Genomic DNA, 18943 nt, shown 5'->3' on the forward strand with positions numbered 1-18943 from the left:
GTACTAAAGGAAAGTACTCAGAGGTTGGGCAGACTGGGTGGGCCTACTGGTTCTTATCTGCCGTCACTTTCTATGTTTCTATGTTTCTACATGGGTTCTAATTACATAACAGCAATGCATTTATCTGCATTATGGTGCTTAACCGAAATCCTTATGAAAAAGTAATGGTTTAGTCATATAGGTTTCTTTTTTAATGAATGAGCACATATTTATGTTGTTATATGTATGTATGTAATATCGCCGTTTTTTTTCCAGTAAGCTAGTCTGATATTTATGTCGGTAAAATACTTAAAAATAAAAAAACCAAAGAGTTTTCGTCCATACCCCACATGGGAGAAGATGAAATTAATACCACAATGCAGAAAGACTATGTTACTGGGCCTAAGATCCTTTTCTGGCAGGTCTTCGCTCTCAAACATCTGTTTGCTTGGTAACATCATTATATCAGATCTAGCCATTTCCTGTTGGATTTAAGACTCCCTACAAAAAGCTGCATATATTACTTATACTAGATTCAAATAATCCTTATAGTGACCTATACAAAACGCAACAGATTAAAAACCTAATTATAAATACTGTACCTCTAAGTGGTAAATTGTAAAACAAGTTTTTTATTATAATAAAGATTTGTTTTTGTCTGGGTCCCATCAGTACTATAAACGTAGATATACGAAAGTAAAATTTATAAACAATTAAGTTCTATGCCAAATTAAGAAATAGAAATTATAGAATAATAGGTAACAATGTTATACATAGTTCAAAAACATAAAAAGCCGATCAAAACCATTATCCTAAGTATTTGCAACATAAGAAAGACAAATCCGCTAAAAGATCTGGGTCATTCTGATGCAAAGTATGGTTGCAAGAGTAAAAACATCACATTTGAAATATAGTCATGCAATCATGCCCAGAGTGGCCATTGCGCACACACAGCAAAGGCCAGAAATGATGGTGTCCTAAAGAGCCTCTTGCCTAGATTTGGAATACTACTATGTGGCGTAATGGTTACTGGGCCTTAAATTGCCAGGACTGATTCAATTCACCAATCTAGTATTATCTGCAATTGATAAACTAAACCAGCACTTCAGCCTTATTTTAATGATAAATTCATACTAGAGTACATTTTGCAAGGACTCCAGTGCAATTTACTGGATAGACATTGAAGTCCATTTAAAAATAAAAATACATATTTTGAGGACAAAGCTGATTCATTAAGAATGGGAATGAATCACACCTTTGAGTAACTTAATACTCAGATGCTATACATTTCAGAACAGAGGGGGCATGAGCAGAAGATTAGCTGTGAAAAACATTCTTAGTTTATTAGATGCAGCGAATTAAGAAAACACTACCAGCATACACAAATTTCAATCAACTATTGAAACAGCATGTAGGACGTGAGAAAGCACCAAGTGAGAGATCCAGCACCCCAGGACAACACTTACATTTTAATACAACACAGAAAAGGATACATTTGTTTGCAGAAAGCCTTTATCAAGACCCCAACGGAAGACTATACAACTATTTATTATACAGAGACCACATATTTTCATGAGATCAACTAGCAAGATTATCAATGTGTCTCAGAATAATGGTAAATTGTTTATTGTTTCCCCAATATGCCATGTAAAACATAAATTATGAACTGATCTTGTCTTTTTGCCCTGCTCTCAGGGTCTCACAGACTCACAGGGTAAAGGGGTAAATTCTCAGGGTCACACAATCTGGAGCTGGCTCGCACTACTATGATCATATCTAAGAGCCAATTAGTGCATTTATGAATAGTATATTATGGTGGCTATCCCTGCTTGAATGCAGGTAATTCAATTAATCTTTAAATTATCTTTAAATAATGAGAATTCAAAGTTTCCATGAAGGCCGGTATTAGAGCCATTTGACAACTCACTACAAAGAATATACAAGATGGGCTACAGGGCTGTAGGAAGGGGCGAGGGGGCGCACAGGTGCCTGATCAGAAGCTGCAGTACTGGTTGGGGAGATCACAATCTCCCTCCAACCGGCCCAACATTAGGGAGCGCGAAGTCTGTTGCTTCATACCTCGGCTTCCATGCTCCCTCGTCACTACGTGCCGGCAAATGATGCCGAGCGCATGTTATGACATCACCCCTGCGCTCTGCATCAATAGCCATAGTGATGAGGGAGCACTGCAGCAGAGGCCTGGAGTGATGGATGTTGTACTCCCAAAATTGAATGGAAGGTGGAGGATGGAAGATGAGAAAGGTAAGAGATGGGGAGAAAGGGCAGTGTACGTATATATGTGTGTGTTTTTTAACTTGTGTACGTGTATGGGCAGGTATGTGTAAGAGCAGTGTAGGTATTTGTAAGCTGGTGTGTATGTGCATATGTGTGTGTTAAGGCAGGGGTGAGTAATTGCAGTGTATGTGCATATGTGTGTGTAAAGGCAGGGACGAGTAATAGCAGTGTATGTGTATGTGTGTGTTTATGGGCAGGTGGGTGTAAAGGCAGTGTGTGTAAAGGCAGTGTAAGTGTATATGCATGTTAATGGGCAGGTGGGTGTAAAGGCAGTGTGTGTAAAGGCAGTGTAAGTGTATATGCATGTTACTGGGCTGGTGTGTGTAAAGGCAGTGTATGTGTATATGCGTGTTAATGGGCAGGTGTGTGTAAAGGCAGCGTGTGGACAGTCGTGTGTAAGGGCAGCATATGTGTATATGTGTGTTTATAGGCAGTCGTGTGTAAGGGCAGTGTACGTGTACATGTGTGTTTATGGGCAGTCGTGTGCAAGGACTGTGTATGTGTATATGTGTGTTTATGGGCACATAGCTGGGGGGCACAATTTTCCATTCTTGCCTTAATATTTTAAGTCATTTAGAAAGTTTCCAGATATGCTGATATGGCAATTACTGTGCCTCACACTTATTTAAAAAAAATTTACAAAAAATGCCTACAGGATGAAAACCATAGGTTTTTAAAATTCAGATTCATGCCTGTGTTTAGCTAAATATTTGTATGATGGGCCCCAGGATTGCCTGCAAACTCCAGGCAAAATGTGAAAATTTCTCACAGCGATTATTCTGCTTGAATCTCTTTTATAATAATAAAGCTTCTGTTGATAACAGGGCTGGTGCAAGGGTTTTTGTCAACATAGGCAAAACCTCATTTTGCTGCCCCTTTGACTGCTTTGGACTTGCTTAGCACCCATATTGCACATATATGACTTGCTTAGCACCCATACAGCACACATAGAACTTGCTCAGCACCCATATTTCACACATAACACTTGCCCAGCACCAAGATTGTACACATAGGACTTGCCACACCAAACACACATACTAGGACAGGCTCTGCTACACTGATAACCGCATCAGTATGGGTTAATCTACACAAAGCATAAAAAATGCTTTCCACACTGGTTTGTTTTTTGTGTGTTTCCCCCCTTGTGTATTGATGTCCCAGCCACCCCCCTTTGGTTTTAATGTATCCCCCCCCACACCCTTGTGTATTGCCCCATGTGCATTTCTGCCCTCAGCCAGCCCCCTTTGTGCATTTATGTCCCAACACCCTTGTGTATTAATTTATGTAATGTCCCCAGCCAGCCCCCCTCCCTTGTGTATTGATGCCCCCTTTTGTACTGGTTAATGTACCCATGTGTATTGCTCCCAGCCACCCACCCCCCTTTGTATTGATTTATGTGATGCCCCAACCACCCTGTTGTGTACTTATACCCCACCAGCCACCCACTTTTTGTATTTTATTGTTATCCCAAGGCAGCCCCCCTTTGAATATGGGTCCCCTTCCACCTATCACCCCAATTATTCTTTTTTTATACTTACCGTTTTGCTGCCTTCCTTCCCTGCAGACTGCGCTCCTCCGATATATTCTTCTCCTTGTCACGACTCACGAGGAGCTGTGACTCCGCCCCCTTCAGCGGCCCGTTGCGTCTTCAAAGGGGCGGGACGAAAAGGCCTCACTGAGGCACTGGGCGACACGGTGTGTCTTACCTCCGCTTTAAAACTTGCAGCAGCAACGGCTGCATTGGCATCTCGGTGTGCCGGCCCACCGCGGGTGCTGTGGTCTTTTGCTCCGCATTAAAGACGGCCCTGGCGCGGCCTAATCGGCCACTTCAGTGCGCGGACGATTAGTTCCCTGCATGTACACACACTAAAGTGCCCCTACACATACTAAGTTACAGTCACACTTTCACTAACATAGCCAAATAAACATGTTCACACACTAACATGTAGACACACACAAAAACTAACATAGCCAAAGGCACATGTTCACATACCAAAATACTCAGAAACACATACTAACATACCCAGACACATACACTGACATACTCCCACACACATTTACTAATATAACCAGACACACACTAACATACACAGACATGCACTATTATACCCTTACACACACACACTAACATACCCCTACACACAAACCTTAACATACCAAGACACACATACTTACCCAGACAGACACTAACATACCCAGGAAGAAAAATCTTCACACACTAACATACCCAGACACACATGCAAACATACCAACACACACAGACACACACTAACATACCCAGATATACCCAGCCAGACATTAGCATACATACCCAGAAACACACTAAAATACCCAGGCAGACATGAGCATACATACCCAGTCAGACACTAAAATACAGGCAGAGACACATACATATTCTGACAGACACTAACATACATACCCAGACAGACACAACACACATACCGAGACAGACACTAGCATACACACAGACACTAACATACAGGCAAACACACATTCATAACTAGGCAGACACACACTAATATACCCAGACACACATATACACAGCTCATTTACCTCAGAAAGCCTCAGTCGGTCTCTGATGCAGCTCACCCTGCGAGCTGCCGCGCTATCCCTTGCAGGGTCATGGGGGGATTCATTCTCCAATGTCAGCTGAGCATCAGCATATGACATCACATACCAGAGCCGGCAGGAGCACAGGGGAGCAGTCAGACGGGGGTCTTAATAGACCCTGCTCTTTTTTTATTGAGTGCTAGCTGGAGAGAGATCCAGTCTACCGCAGAGGTGGCATCCCCACATAGATTCTGTGTTCTAGGATAATAAAAAGCCACATATCCAAGTATCTTCTTCATTGCACAAGGTTAAGTCTGCTCATATAGAAAATTAACATTCTATTATGATCATAATGCGTTTAGATCTTTCTTTAGCTAAATTGCTTACATTTGTTCAGCCTATATTTAGATTTGTTTTTAGTCACAAAATATATAAGAACACAAACACATGGCAGATACTGTCTGCCAAGCAAAACAGGGCCTCTGACCAAAGCATTTTATCCAAGTGAAATAACAGTTGCCTCTGGCAATAAAAACAGACATTAAGGATAACATTTTCCCTTCTGTTGTGTGTGAAACTAAATGACTGTGATGAAAGGATTTTAAGATACCCATGAAAACCGGCTCTCCTTTAAGAAAACCACAAAGACCTGTGGTTTCTGTTGCCACTAGCGTGAATAACTATTTTGAAACAAGGGCTTTAATATTCTCCTGTTAAAGTAGAGAAGACTGTGAATCAAGTCTGGCAAATACCTGGTGGAGATCAGGTCCTCCATTGTATACATAGGCACATGGGTCAAGGGTGTAATAGAGTAGATTGCTCCCCTACTATAAGTGTATAAGTGTATAAGAGTATCTGAGAATGGAAGTCTATGTATAATTGTTTCTGAGCAGGGATGTCTATGTGTGCGAGCATGTACACTATATGGACAAAAGTATTGGGACACCTGACAGTTACACCAACAGGGACTATTATGACATTGCATTCTAAATACAATAATATGTAGTTGGGTCCCTCCTTTGCACTATAACAGCTTCCACTCTTCTGGGAAGGCTTTCCACAAGGTTTTGGAGGGTTTCTGTTTGCCTAGTCAATCCATTTCTGACGTCAGGCACTGGTGTTGGACTCTTGGCCCGCAATCTCTGTTCCAGCTCATCCCAAAGGTGTTTGATAGGGCTGAGGTCAGGGTTATGTGTGGGCCTGTCAAGTTCTTCCACACCAAACTCATGCAACCATTTCTTTATGGACCTTGCTTTGTACGCTAGGGCTAAATCATGCTGGAATAGAAAAGGGCCTTCCTCAAACTGTTCCCACAAAGTTGGAAACATATCATTGTCCAGAATGTCTTCGTATGCTAAAGGGGACATACCAAGACAATTCTGTTAGCAACAGAATTGGTTCTAGGCTTACGCTACTGAGCATCTGGTTACATTTGCAATGCAAGAAGAATGCTGTGAGTTCCTAACTATACCCTCAAAAAGACTATTAAATAAGAAGAACTGGTGACCTTGGGACATTTTCAAGCCTGTAATCTGTTTGAACACAGAAATGCTAACATACAGTATATGCCGTTAGTTTTGCCAGAACTGAACAGATCTTCCAGAACTGAAACAGAGAGGTTTGGCTAGGCTCACATACCATCTGTACATATTACAGTAAATGTCCTCTTTAATGATTACCATATAGCCATTGAAAATAAGCAGATTAAATGATCTAGGAAAATGCATTAAGCATATAATTTGAAAAACTGATATGATTTTAATCCAGGTGGCCTGTTTATCACATTGTATAAAGTATAGATAATAAATGTGATATACTGAATTTTGTGAAGAAACAACAGCATGCTTACTAGATATGAAAAACACCAAGGCTAAAATCCCAGACAAATATTATTTGCACTGTAATAATATTCCAAACTTAAAATAAATGAATTTATGAACAATATCTATAAAGAGACCGTTTTTTGTTATAAAAGTGGTTCCCCAACCATGACCTCAAGACACATCAATAACAAATGTTTTCTGGGTATCATATTCAAGACTACACAAATGAAAGTGGGATTGTTCTGTCATATACAAATGTATGAGCCACCTAATTTTTTTTAGGAACCAATAAAAATAATATATTTATCCCTTTAGATCACTATAATAGTGTGTGTACAAAAGTTGGGCACCAATAGTACTCTCTTACCAGCAAAGCCTCTGCTGGAACACTCCTTGGGTCTAAATCCTGGAATGTTGAGGACTGGCTCAGGAAGAACTACATGGAACTATGAAGAATACTGAAGCAAAGTTTAAATGATACATTGTATCATGTGGAATATAATACATTACACCAGAAGGCTGTCTGGGGCATATATGAACAGGCAGTATGGCGCCATTATGGACTGCACTCCTAATAATTATTATAATGTATAGTAATTACTTAACTACATTACATTCATTCATGACAGATTTGGCTACATTGTCTTGCTCCTAAAAGTGTAGTGCTGATATCTTATTTTGAAAGTCTGGAACCAGTTACTGATACCAACCAAAGAGGAATTCTCATATTAAGTGCTTGTTAATTCACTACTTAAAAGAGATAACCATGCCTATGTTGTTCCTTTATAATAACTTGTTTTCAGTTGAATCCTTGGTCAATCTCACATCTCCATCGCCTCCTTATAATTGAACGGGAAGCTAAACCTTTTAAATTACCTCCAATTTGTAATTATTTTACAAATCTAGACATTTGAATTGTTAACCTATTCTCATTGAGGGTCCTGCCTTGTGTGCTATCTTATAGATTTGATTACATAATGTTTTTGACATGTATGTGAAACGTTTTCAAAATTATTCAGATAGGAAAATGTAGAATGTATATATTCTTGTTTAAAATTGTATTCATTTTTTAAATGCATTATCAATAGGGGTTAACAAACTATTAATTTTTACCTTGATGTGCAGTTACAGTATTCTTAATAGGAAGTTGTTAGAAAAACAGTTTTAATTTTTACCTTACACTTACTTCTGCTTTTCAAAATAAAATTCCCGAATAAGCATTGGCAATTGGTGAGCTTATAGTGGTGCCATTCTGGTTTCTGATTAGCTGACAATAGGAGAAATGATAAAGATGATCCTTGAACATATTATATGGCCCACAGGAAACAACTTCTACTCAATGGCATCTTGTGTTGGTTCTCAAACACCCTTCCTCACAGGCAAGTCATTTTCTTGTAACATTTATTAGCTATGATCTAAACCAGTGGTTTCCATCCCAGTATACAGAGCAGACCAAAATTCCAGATTTTTAAAAAATCTCTCAATGTAGTAAATATGAAATCCCATTTTGTTAGTCTGCATTAAAGACAGCGTATGGAACCCCTGATCTGACTGGTGTCAAGCAAAGATGATGCCATGCAATGCTGAAAGACCCAATGACCTTTTTTGCCATGTTTTCTCTAGTGTTAATTTGGATACAACTTTGCAGACTTTGCAGACAGTTGACACGCGGGCCTTGCCAAATCTAGTTGAAAATCTTTTACAAGCATATAGGGTTATCTGAAACTTTGGATTAAGTGTGTAGACTCCATACCTCAAACAGCCAAGTTGTGCTATGACATACAGACAAAATAATTAGTTTAAGTAAATTTTGACCTGAGTTAAATGTTCTAGTGACATGTATTCAACCTTCTATAAGTTTACGCACATTTGAAAACACCTAAAACACAGATGTTAGCGCATCCAGCAAATAGATTTATACACTTTTTTTTTCTTTTCAGGGGTAAGGGTGCCTAAGGAAGAGATTTTTTCTTTTTTTAAGATTTTCATAAAAATAGCTTCTGGAAAACATAAAATTAGATGCATTTATTTTCTGAAACATATGGGTTTTAGCATTTAAACAAATTGTGCTCTGTCAAACATAGAAGCAGATGGCAGAACGAAAAACTGCCAGTAAAATAAATATATTGCTCAGTTCAAAGTTTACATATGGCAGAATTTAATCACTTTCTGTTGACATGTCCTCAGCTATTCAATACACTGACAAGAACTTATATCAATTACATGCTAGCATAAACTGCTTCTGTTACAATGTTATTCTCCGCTTGAAATATGAAATAAGAACAACCTTGAAGCCAAAAACAACAAATGAAGGCAATATTTGGCATTCCAACTGTTTTTGAACATCATCTTGGATACTGAATTAGCATCATGGTATGTGGCGGCTTTAACTTGTAGAATTCCGCCGTTTTTATTGCAAATGTAAAAAAAATGCCTGTGAATATTGTTATAGTCATGGCCTTAATTACCGAAGAGCAAAATGGATAACTGCCCATGGCCCAGACATCCACAGGGGCTCACTCACAGCTATCCCTTTCCCTACTTGGCTTTTAATGACAAAGACCTGTGCATCAGGCTGTGTCTGAGGCAGAAGAGCTGCAGGGAAAGTTAGCTGAAACTGATGAGAATGAATTCCACACTTTCCAAGTACAACTCTCACGACTCTGAAACCACAACTCTCCTGCAAACCATCCTGTCAACTGTCTGTTTAGTGAATAGACTCCACAGATGTAGAGAGGATTCCCAAAGAGGTGAGTAGACATAATTTGTATTACCATATTGTTCATGGCATCCTTCACATGACTGCACCAAGGGCAGATTCAATGTTGAATTATTAGAATTAGTGCATATCCCAATATTAACAGGTTAGGAAGACAAAGGATAACACTTCAAAGGCTAAATTTACTGAGGTTTTCTTCAAGATAAGACTTTAAAAATACAAAACAAATTGCAGATAAGCAGAAGTGCCAACGTAGCTCAACTAACTGACGGTTGGACGTCTTGAAATAATTGGTGAATTCTCAAAAGAATACCTTACACAAGTGATGTAAGCAGCTTGATCTTGTTATACTTACCAATGTTCTTGACATGGCCTTTTATTAAAAAAAAAATGACTGCCTATTGAAGATTACATTGCCATTACATATGAAAATAAGGTCTTACGCATATTTCAAAATAAAAAAATAATAACTTCATTTGATCTGTGTAATTTAGAGCTAAATGCCCATGAAATAATAATCTTACCCACAACTTTTGGCAGCTTCTGTCTGCGCAAAGGAATTCGAGGCAACTTAGTGCTGATTCTGCTAAACCGTCCACAAAAACGTCGGGGAGTTTTCTTATTTATTTGGTCTTGTGCTCCTCTGTATGGAAGGCATTAGCAAACAAGTTAGTTATGTTAAAGGTGCAGGATTTAGGAGTGTAAAATAAAAAGATACTCTGTTAAACAATTTAATTGTTTTTTTTAAAAACGATTTGTTCAGCTTGGAAATTCTTCATCTATGCACTCTATGCCAGTGACCACAACATGTAGATGGATTTGTTAACCCTATGAAATGGCACCTTTGTTTGGTATAACACAAATATAACTATTGGAGATTGTATCATACCATATGGCCATATATTTCATAGTTTTCCATTTTGTCAGGGTACTCCAACTGCAGCCAATTCTATCTAATACTAACATGGCTGTTTTGCTTATCATTAATGTAGTACCAGTGAATCCCTGATTTGTATATTTGAAATAGGTGTTTTTTTGAATAGCATTTTCAGTATATACCTGTTGGTTATATGCTGTTTATTCGGTTACTTAGGAACTTTAGCTGATGCATAAACAACAGCACACAAAAAATAGCAAACTAAAAAAAGTTACTGAATTATAGCGGTATGAATAATAAAAACACAATCCCCTAACACAAATAGAAAGGGCATAGACTATAACAACTATGCTTTTTGGCTTCAGAACACATTTTAAATATATATATATATATATATATCATATATTATATCTGAAATGTCAGTAGCAATGCATATATACCGTACATATTATCTTAGTATTAGTATTAAGACAAACTTACTCAGGTGAGTCATCTTTCTTGCGACAGACACAGCAGCAACAAAGTAAGGATAGAAGAAGAATAAGAAGTAAGGCCACGAGAGCTCCAGCTCCTATTACACCCATGCGCTGATTTGCTTCTAAAAGAATAACATAGAAATAATATGATACTCAAGTATGAGTTTCTGGAGCTTACATTGAGTAGCTTCAAAAAAGCTATTAGCTATAGAAACATCTGAACATTCAACTCCCACTCGAAACATTATGTTATAACGATATATGTTATGATATGTTGTTATGCAGTCTCTTCTTTTATATCTTGTTATATAGCAGTATATTTTAGAAATAACTTATAACTGTTTTTCATTGATGCTATTGATGCCATATGATCATGTGTTTGGAACACCACCTTTTTGATTGAAGAGCTGTTTTCTTCAACTATTGCCTTTATTATATAGTCCCACCATCTTTTCAATAACATTGAAACGTTTTATCCTCAACCACTGTATATACCGTATTTGCTCGATTATAAGACAAGGTTTTTTTCAGAGCAAATGCTCTGAAAAATACCCCTCGTCTTATAATCGAGGTCGTCTTCTAATCAGACCTCAAAAAAATGTCCGCTGGGGCCAGGCTGCTTACCGGTGCTTTGGTCGCGAGCAGCGTCTCGTGTACTAGCAGCAGGAGAACAGGAAGCTAGCAGAGTGTCACATAACTCTGCCTCCCCCCTCCTTCCTCTGGGGGTGGGGCCAGAGAAGTTGCTCGCACAGCCGGGCCCCTGCAGAAGTCTTCGAGTGAGAGATCTGCAGTTCAGGTAAGGGGGTGGGGGAGGGTTTTTGAGCAGGTATGTGTGATTAATGGAATGAATGAGTATTTAAATGTTTGTGAATGAGTGTGTGTGTGATAGCATGGATGTGTAAGGGGGGTGGTGGTGGTAGCATGGCATAGGGAGGCTGTACTCACACTATCATCCCCAGGTTCCAGCATGTACTGGCTGCCTTGGCTTGATAGGAGTGTGATTCCTGTTAGCAGTTATATATATATATATATATATACCTCCAGAGATGTCTTATACCCTCCTATATGCCACTCTGTCCCATGATATGCCTTTTAACCCCCTATATGCCACTCTGTTTACATGAATTAATATTTACTAGTAAAACTTTTTTCCTATAGGGTCGTCTTATATTCAGGTTTTTGTTTTTTCCTAAATTAATATTTAGATTTTGAGGGGTCGTCTTATAATCAGGGTCGTCTTATAATCGAGCAAATACGGTAATTCTTTATGTGCACAAATAATTTTGTGCACATTGCAACTGTGTTTTAATTTGGCAAAGCTTTCCACATCCCCACTGCTTGACAAAAATGCAAGAAAAGTAGTTGCTGTACATTGATCTGAAATTTTTTTTTTTGATTTGCATGTTGATTTAATGAAGAGAATAAAGAGAATTTTGAGCAGCTTAGGTCTCATACTGCAAATGAACCTACATTTCTACATTAGTAACTATATGAGCAGTGTTTAAATAGGCTACTTGATCACAGAGAAATGGCTGTTATGAAGTTTACTGCTACATGGCAACAATTTCTCCCAGGGCTGAACAAGGCATGACTAGGCAGCCCTGGCACTTTAAGGCCAGTGGCCACCAAATGAAGTACGTGTAGCCACCAGCTGGATACACATGTTTGCACTTTAGTTTACTAATATCATGCAGTGTTAAACTACACAACCCTATACAATACGTGGTCCTACAGCAGCTGATCCACCGATAACCAGTCCAGGCCTGTTCTGTTCCACTCTGCTATGAGAATTTTGTGTCAAGATCAGGGGGCTCATGAGTTGGATTGTTTTTCTTTACTGAACCTCATAGCAGCAAAGAAAACCATGGTAACAATAAACAAAAAGATAAAAATCACACAATCTATATAACCCTGCCCCTTGAATAGGTTACTCCTCTTTCTTTGCTGCTTCTCCACAGGTCAGTGCTATTCTGATATGACATAGTATGTCTTCTAAACATTATTTTGTTATTTTGGGAAAGTGTTTTTCATACCTTAGGTTAACTATTAAGGTATTAGAGCCTGCCTATCTGTTGTGCGGTGGCAATCTTGGTGGTGGCGCGCTATTGCCTAAGCGTTTTGAGCCCGTTTTTCTTAATTTTTATGGTCTTCCTTCGTATCAGAAGGTCCCCCGTTTACCTCTCATGGTTGTGAGACGATTTTTGGGGCTGGTTTTTTGAGAATGCTTGTTTTTGTTCCGGCAGCCATCTTGGAGGTGGCATGCAGAAATCTCATGCACCCTCCATCTTGTGGAGGGCATGCTATGCTAATTTTTACCACGCATTTTCCCAGTTACCTAAGCTATGTGGCAGCTAGTTTATCTGTTTGGTGTAATACACCTCTTAGATAGTTATTTAAAGCTGTAGTAAACGCTGCACAAATATTGGCACTTAATTAGATTAACCCTTTGTAACATTCTAAATATAAAAAACATATTTGCAGTGGGTGAGCCCTACTACGGATCCCTGCGTCTATGCTGATATTATAGTGGTGAGCCCACGTTCTGTGAATTTATATGAGCCATAATCTGATAATTTGAGCCAAATAGAAAATTATTATACGATCCAGACGGCCATTCAGGAGGCTCTGGCTTCTGCTTTACCGGCAGCTCCAGTTATATCAGCAGCTCCAACCCAGGTAGGCCCTTAGACCCACCCGGAAGCCGCTCAAGTTCCCTACCCCACATTCAGATTCAGAGTCCAACTACTTGGCTCACTCCTCCTCATCTGTCTCCAGGCCTAGAGTGTCGGGGAAAAGACTGTCTCTCTTCTCCTTATATCTCCTATGTGGCCAACCCAACCTTGGTTCCCAGCGCTGCTGGAACTGTCCTTCAAGGACCCCATGCTTCTCCCTTGGAATCCTCGTCTTCTTCTAGATCAAGGTGGCAAGGTGGCAATTCACACCCTCTGATTCTAGATCGCCATCTTTCCATGACAGCATGGTCAATTTCAGGGGTGCCTGGAATATGTCAGGCCTATCACATACGGCTAGATCGTTGCTTCGGTATTCCTGGTCCTTTGGCACCAGACAAAGTTACCTCTGAGCATGGCGCAAATGGAGAGCTTGGTGTTTGGTTAGGCAGAGTGATCCCTTGTCTATTATTGTGGGGTATGGGTCTGGCGCGTCTGCCAGCCCCCTGATATTCTTCCTTTTGTGATGTTTCTCTGGTTCTCAATCTTTTCATGTATTGGCCAGACAATGATTCGTTGTCATCAAAGATGGCCACTTTACTCTGTTTACTCTCTTTCCGCCAAATGTCGGATATTCGGGCACTGGATTTCAACTCCTCTCAAGCCGTTTATTGTGGTTGCTCCTTGCAGGAAATCTTGCGCTCAGCAGACTGGTCTAGGGAATCCACCTTTAGGCATTTCTAGTTTCGTCCGGTAGATCATGCGGCAAGTGCCCCGGTTCAGCAGCGTTAAAACAAAAATATGAGCCTCCTGATCTTGACATAAAATTGAAGATTATGCTAGCTTTAGTGTTCGAGTAATCAGAATTTTATTAAAAACAAAAGGCGAATATTTTTCCCGCCCAAACGGCCTTTTAATGCATATTCCCTTCCCTATCTACTCAAAACTCTAAAGGTTTGTGGGGCTTTATATCTATGTTTTGTACTGTATAGTGATTGAGTGATTACATCTATAGTAATTAGGTGGTTTACTTTTTAGTGTGTATATTTATTGTTTGGTTACTAAGTTATTATGAAATCTTTAGTTATATCGCAATTTCTACCTCAATCCTGATGGTATCAGATCTTGGTTATGTGGATCGTTACTTCGAGGTTACTGTTAACATTTTTTTCTTAAGTTACTGGAAGTCGCTGCAAGAAAGAGGAACCTATTCAAGGGGCAGGGTTATATAGATTGTGTGGGTTTTTATCTATTGATTTATTGTTACCATGGTTTTCTTTGCTGCTATGACGTTCAGTAAATAAATATAATGCAAAATATTCACCTCCTGTCTTTAATACAATTCTGATTATTCGAACACTAAAGCTAGGATCATATTAAATTACACACAACCCACTACACACAGAAATGTAATTGTTAAAGGGAGAATAGGTTGCAGAGTTTGTAGAGGATTTAATGCTTTAGGTCCCTAGCTCACTGTTCATTACAAAGGGTGACCATTGGTAGGTTCCTCCAGCCAGTAGGGCTTGTATAATACATTATTTAATAGTTGAGGAGAGCATAACACAGGGCCAATCAAGCAGCAAAAGTTTTTGGGGGATGGGCCATCAGAGTAAGTAGTCAAGTCAATGAGTCAAAGCTACAAGTCTCCTACCAGCTCTCCCTTCAGTGAATACATTCTTAGACTTAAGTGTGCTTCATCGACCAATAGTTACAGCTCTCTTATCAAGGTTTTCCTTGTAATGACAGATATTTTTCTGTTTTGTTTACTTATTCATATTTTATACACCATTTTTATATTATCTGTATCTGGCCCTCCAGGCCTTGTGTTGAATAAAATTATTTTGGGTTCATCCCTTTTCCATAGCACATGGACCATATTTCTGCAGGAAGCATAAAACATTTTACAGTTGGGGTATATAAAACAGATGTTATATGGTAATATTTTATAAAAATACATAATTTTGCCATACATACAGAGTTCAATATATGTTTCATTACTATTTAATGTTATTTCAGATATTTAAAGACTGGCTTTTTATAAAAATTTTATGGCATATTAAGCAACACATTTCAAGCAGACGTGGACTGCTTTGAAATATTTATGCTCTGATCCCCCTAAGGATAAAATAATGCTGCAGGAACTACAACTACACAATCAAACCAAAAATAATACCTGTATACTGTAAAATGAAATCTGTAGTGCCATTTAATGGGCAAACAGCATAAAATGTATATAAAAAAAATACAAAAAGGAGGTCCCTGCCTACAGGAACATACAGTCTACAGTAGGAGATAACAGGAATCTCTTAGCTTGGAAGGGAAAAACACTCTTCCATCGATTGGTCAGCTAGAGAGTAAATATTTTATAACCAAGAACAAGAATAGTGAACAGTTATTTCTGCATTACCTTCCAGTGTCTTTTCTATGACCTGAAATCTGTATGGATTATTCATCCTTAGCTGGTCAGCATGGATATGCATTAGACAGAAAGTGCAATGCATACAATCTTCTTTAACATATGATAGTTGAGTCTTTCTAGTACAACTGTTTCACCTTTTTTTCCTGACATAATTTCTATGAAATACATAGAATGTAACCTACTTCCAGAAAATGGAAAAAAGTAATGTTCATAGCTCTATTTTGGATAGATGGTAATACATTTTTGAAAACAAAGAAGTTGTTCATGCTACCTTTTATCTTAATCATAATTATATGTGGTATTATGAATTTTGTAGATACTTTCCTACAATGACCTTGGCTAAAATAGACAGTACACAGAATCATGGGTTAAGTAAGTATTGTGAAAGAAGTCTAACAAGAAATATATATGACACTTACTGTCATCCCAAACTTTCAACTATTTGCACTAAATACTTTTGCAATCTAAATTGAATGTATAGAAACATGTATGAGTACATATATAAATATGCTCATATATACACACACACACACAAATAGACATTCAATAATTTGCCTTGACATCTAATTAGAACATCTAATATATCGCATCCATCTGGCACAGGAACGGTTAATCTCATTGAATACCTTAGAACCATAAAGTATTTCAATTACTTCCCAGACATGACACTAACATCTCAATGTATGTCTAAAAAAATAACAGGTTGGCAAATCAATGGAAAAGTATGTGCACTTTGTAATAATGTAAAATTATACATATATTGTTACTGTACCCAAAATTATGGCTATAGAATGCTTGTAAAGTTCAATAAATCAACATTTCAATTCACTTATTTCCATATGCTTCTTACCATCAAATGTTCAATGTCAGCCAGGCAGAAGAAGCCAAAGAGTAGAGTCCCAAAAGAAACATATAAAATGCTTGTTATGTTGCCTGCTGGATGGAACACTTCCTCTCTTTGAAGCACAGGAACAGTTCTTTTTAGTATGAAATCACAGATTTGTACACGGGGAGTTGCACATCTCACACTTGTTAGTACTGGCAACTCATTGACACGCTCGTACAACAGGATAAGCTGCCACACAAGCGTGTATTTGTCAGTTGCAAACTCCTTTGGTCTGGCTATCCAGGAGAGTTGGCATGTCCACTTTTTGGCCTTGTCTATAGCTTAGCAAATGTTACGCATGGCAACAGGAACAAATGCATTTGAATGAGGATTATTGGAATAAAGTAGATGACAATAAATATCATTGTATAGTTTCTCTAATAGTACTTTTAAATGCATTGCACAAACAAGAATTTTAAGAATGTATTATTTTCTGTTGTGAATTTATTTCAAATACCATTTCTTTCTAAGGGTTGTTTGAACCAATGTCTTTGGTTGTCAGTTTAAAGAAGCAGAAGATGTGTACCTACAAAGGCAGATTTCTCCTTTCCTTGCCTGTACCAGTTTACCATTATATAGAAGACTTACCCATATAGCAGGCACCACTGACTGGATCACACTTGTTATCGTGACAGCTGCAATACTGGTCACAGTTAACGCCAAACTGGCCAGGAGGACATGTCATGTTGCAGCTAAAAATGACACAAAAAGCCAGGTTAATTTAAAGCAAGGTGGCTAGCTCGTAAGAGTTAGAATTAGAGTTTTTGCCCAATTAAATCATTGAGGCAGATTTTAAAAAATACACTGGGCAGATTTTTGATGTCCGATAATACCGTTAACTCCCTAAGTGCAGGATTTGTGTACAATACATCTTAATGCATGTCTCATCTCTCTGACACTGAAAGAGTTAAACCATTTCCAGTTCTCATACTGCATGCAATTGAAGCCTGGTATATAATTAGTATCTGCTCACAACTCTAATGTGGGTGGGGAACATGCAGTTTGGTCAACCAGACAACCATATCTAATGTTGGCATCGCTTCTTATTTGTGAAAAGACAAAGAATGGTAAAATCTAATGCACAAATTATAGAGTCCAGATGTGCTGTACCACATACTGAAAGAATAAATATATGTGGATATTAAAGGAAAGCTAGGGTTTCAGTTGTTGTCATGTGATGTAAATTACTTGTGAAAGACCAGTGATTTATTTTGGCTGATGTTCTGCAAGAGAAGTCGTCATGCCTTTTTGGTCACAAACAATGCAAGTGAATGGTTCTCATCAAATGTTCTTCCAGAATAATGTTTACTTCAATGTTTATAGGAAATTGTATGTGATTTCCATGTAGGATTCTTGTCCTTCTTTCATTCTTAGACAATACTTGCAACTACACATTCATTTTGTTTCATTCATTGGAACTATTTATAGTATTTCAGATGAACATGAAAACACCCTGGTAGAACTGTGGGTAATGTTTAAAAAAAATAATGAATAAAATTATGTAGGGGACAGTCCCCCCTGGTTTTCTTGGTCAATATCCTTGGCAGCAGGAAGAATGGTTTTATGTGCAATCTGAGTATAATCGTTAATTTCTAACGATAATTTGTTTTCCTTTAGTCCTAACGGCAGCACAAGAGGGGTATTACTGCCCCTGTGAACAATTAGGACAGGTGGAAAATTAATGATTTACACAATTAAATAAGCAATTAACCCCCTTTACCCCACCTATAAAGGGAACTCCACCCCTAACCACAGTGTGCTATAACAAGAATAATAAAAAAATATAAGAGGGAGGGATATTAGTGTGCTGCCGTTAGGACTAAGGGAAAACAAATTATCGTTAGAAATTAACGATTCCCTTACGTCCTTACTGGCAGCACAAGAGGGGAAGTAGCTAGAAGATCACCTATGAGGGAGGGTCTTCCGGCTGAACGACGTTCAGAACAGACCGCCCAAAAGCAGTGTCTTCCGAACGTCTTAAATTTAGCCTATAATGGCTTATAAAAGTGGAGTCAGAACTCCAGGAGGCTGCAGCACAAATATGTTGAAGAGGGATGAGGCCCCTTTTAGCAGCCGAGGTAGCTACCGCTCTGGTAGAGTGAGCGCGGACAAAGGCGGGAGGAGGCAAGCCTTGAGCTGAGAAGGATTCTCTGATGGCTTCCTTAATCCACCTGCTCAGGGATGGTTTAGAAGCTTTAGATCCTTTGTTCCTGCCAAAAAACTGTAGAAAGAGATTTTCATCTTTCC

The 18943-nt window shown here is 38.6% G+C and overlaps 1 protein-coding gene across 1 annotated transcript in view; it reads right to left on the reverse strand.

Annotated features, from left to right (window-relative positions):
* Positions 1-18943, reverse strand: part of SCARF2 (scavenger receptor class F member 2) — a 56641-nt gene that overhangs the window by 9492 nt on the left and 28206 nt on the right. The window contains exons 7-9 of the mRNA XM_089489465.1: positions 17285-17388; positions 10724-10841; positions 9891-10009 (exon numbers count right to left, since the gene is read on the reverse strand). Of these exons, the coding sequence (XP_089345591.1) occupies positions 9891-10009; positions 10724-10841; positions 17285-17388 (341 nt within the window). The remainder of the gene's footprint in view (positions 1-9890; positions 10010-10723; positions 10842-17284; positions 17389-18943) is intronic.

This window comes from Sceloporus occidentalis, unplaced genomic scaffold, assembly GCF_023333645.1.
Source record: "Sceloporus occidentalis isolate IW3139 unplaced genomic scaffold, rSceOcc1.0.p SCAF_40, whole genome shotgun sequence".
Lineage (NCBI taxonomy): Eukaryota > Metazoa > Chordata > Lepidosauria > Squamata > Phrynosomatidae > Sceloporus > Sceloporus occidentalis.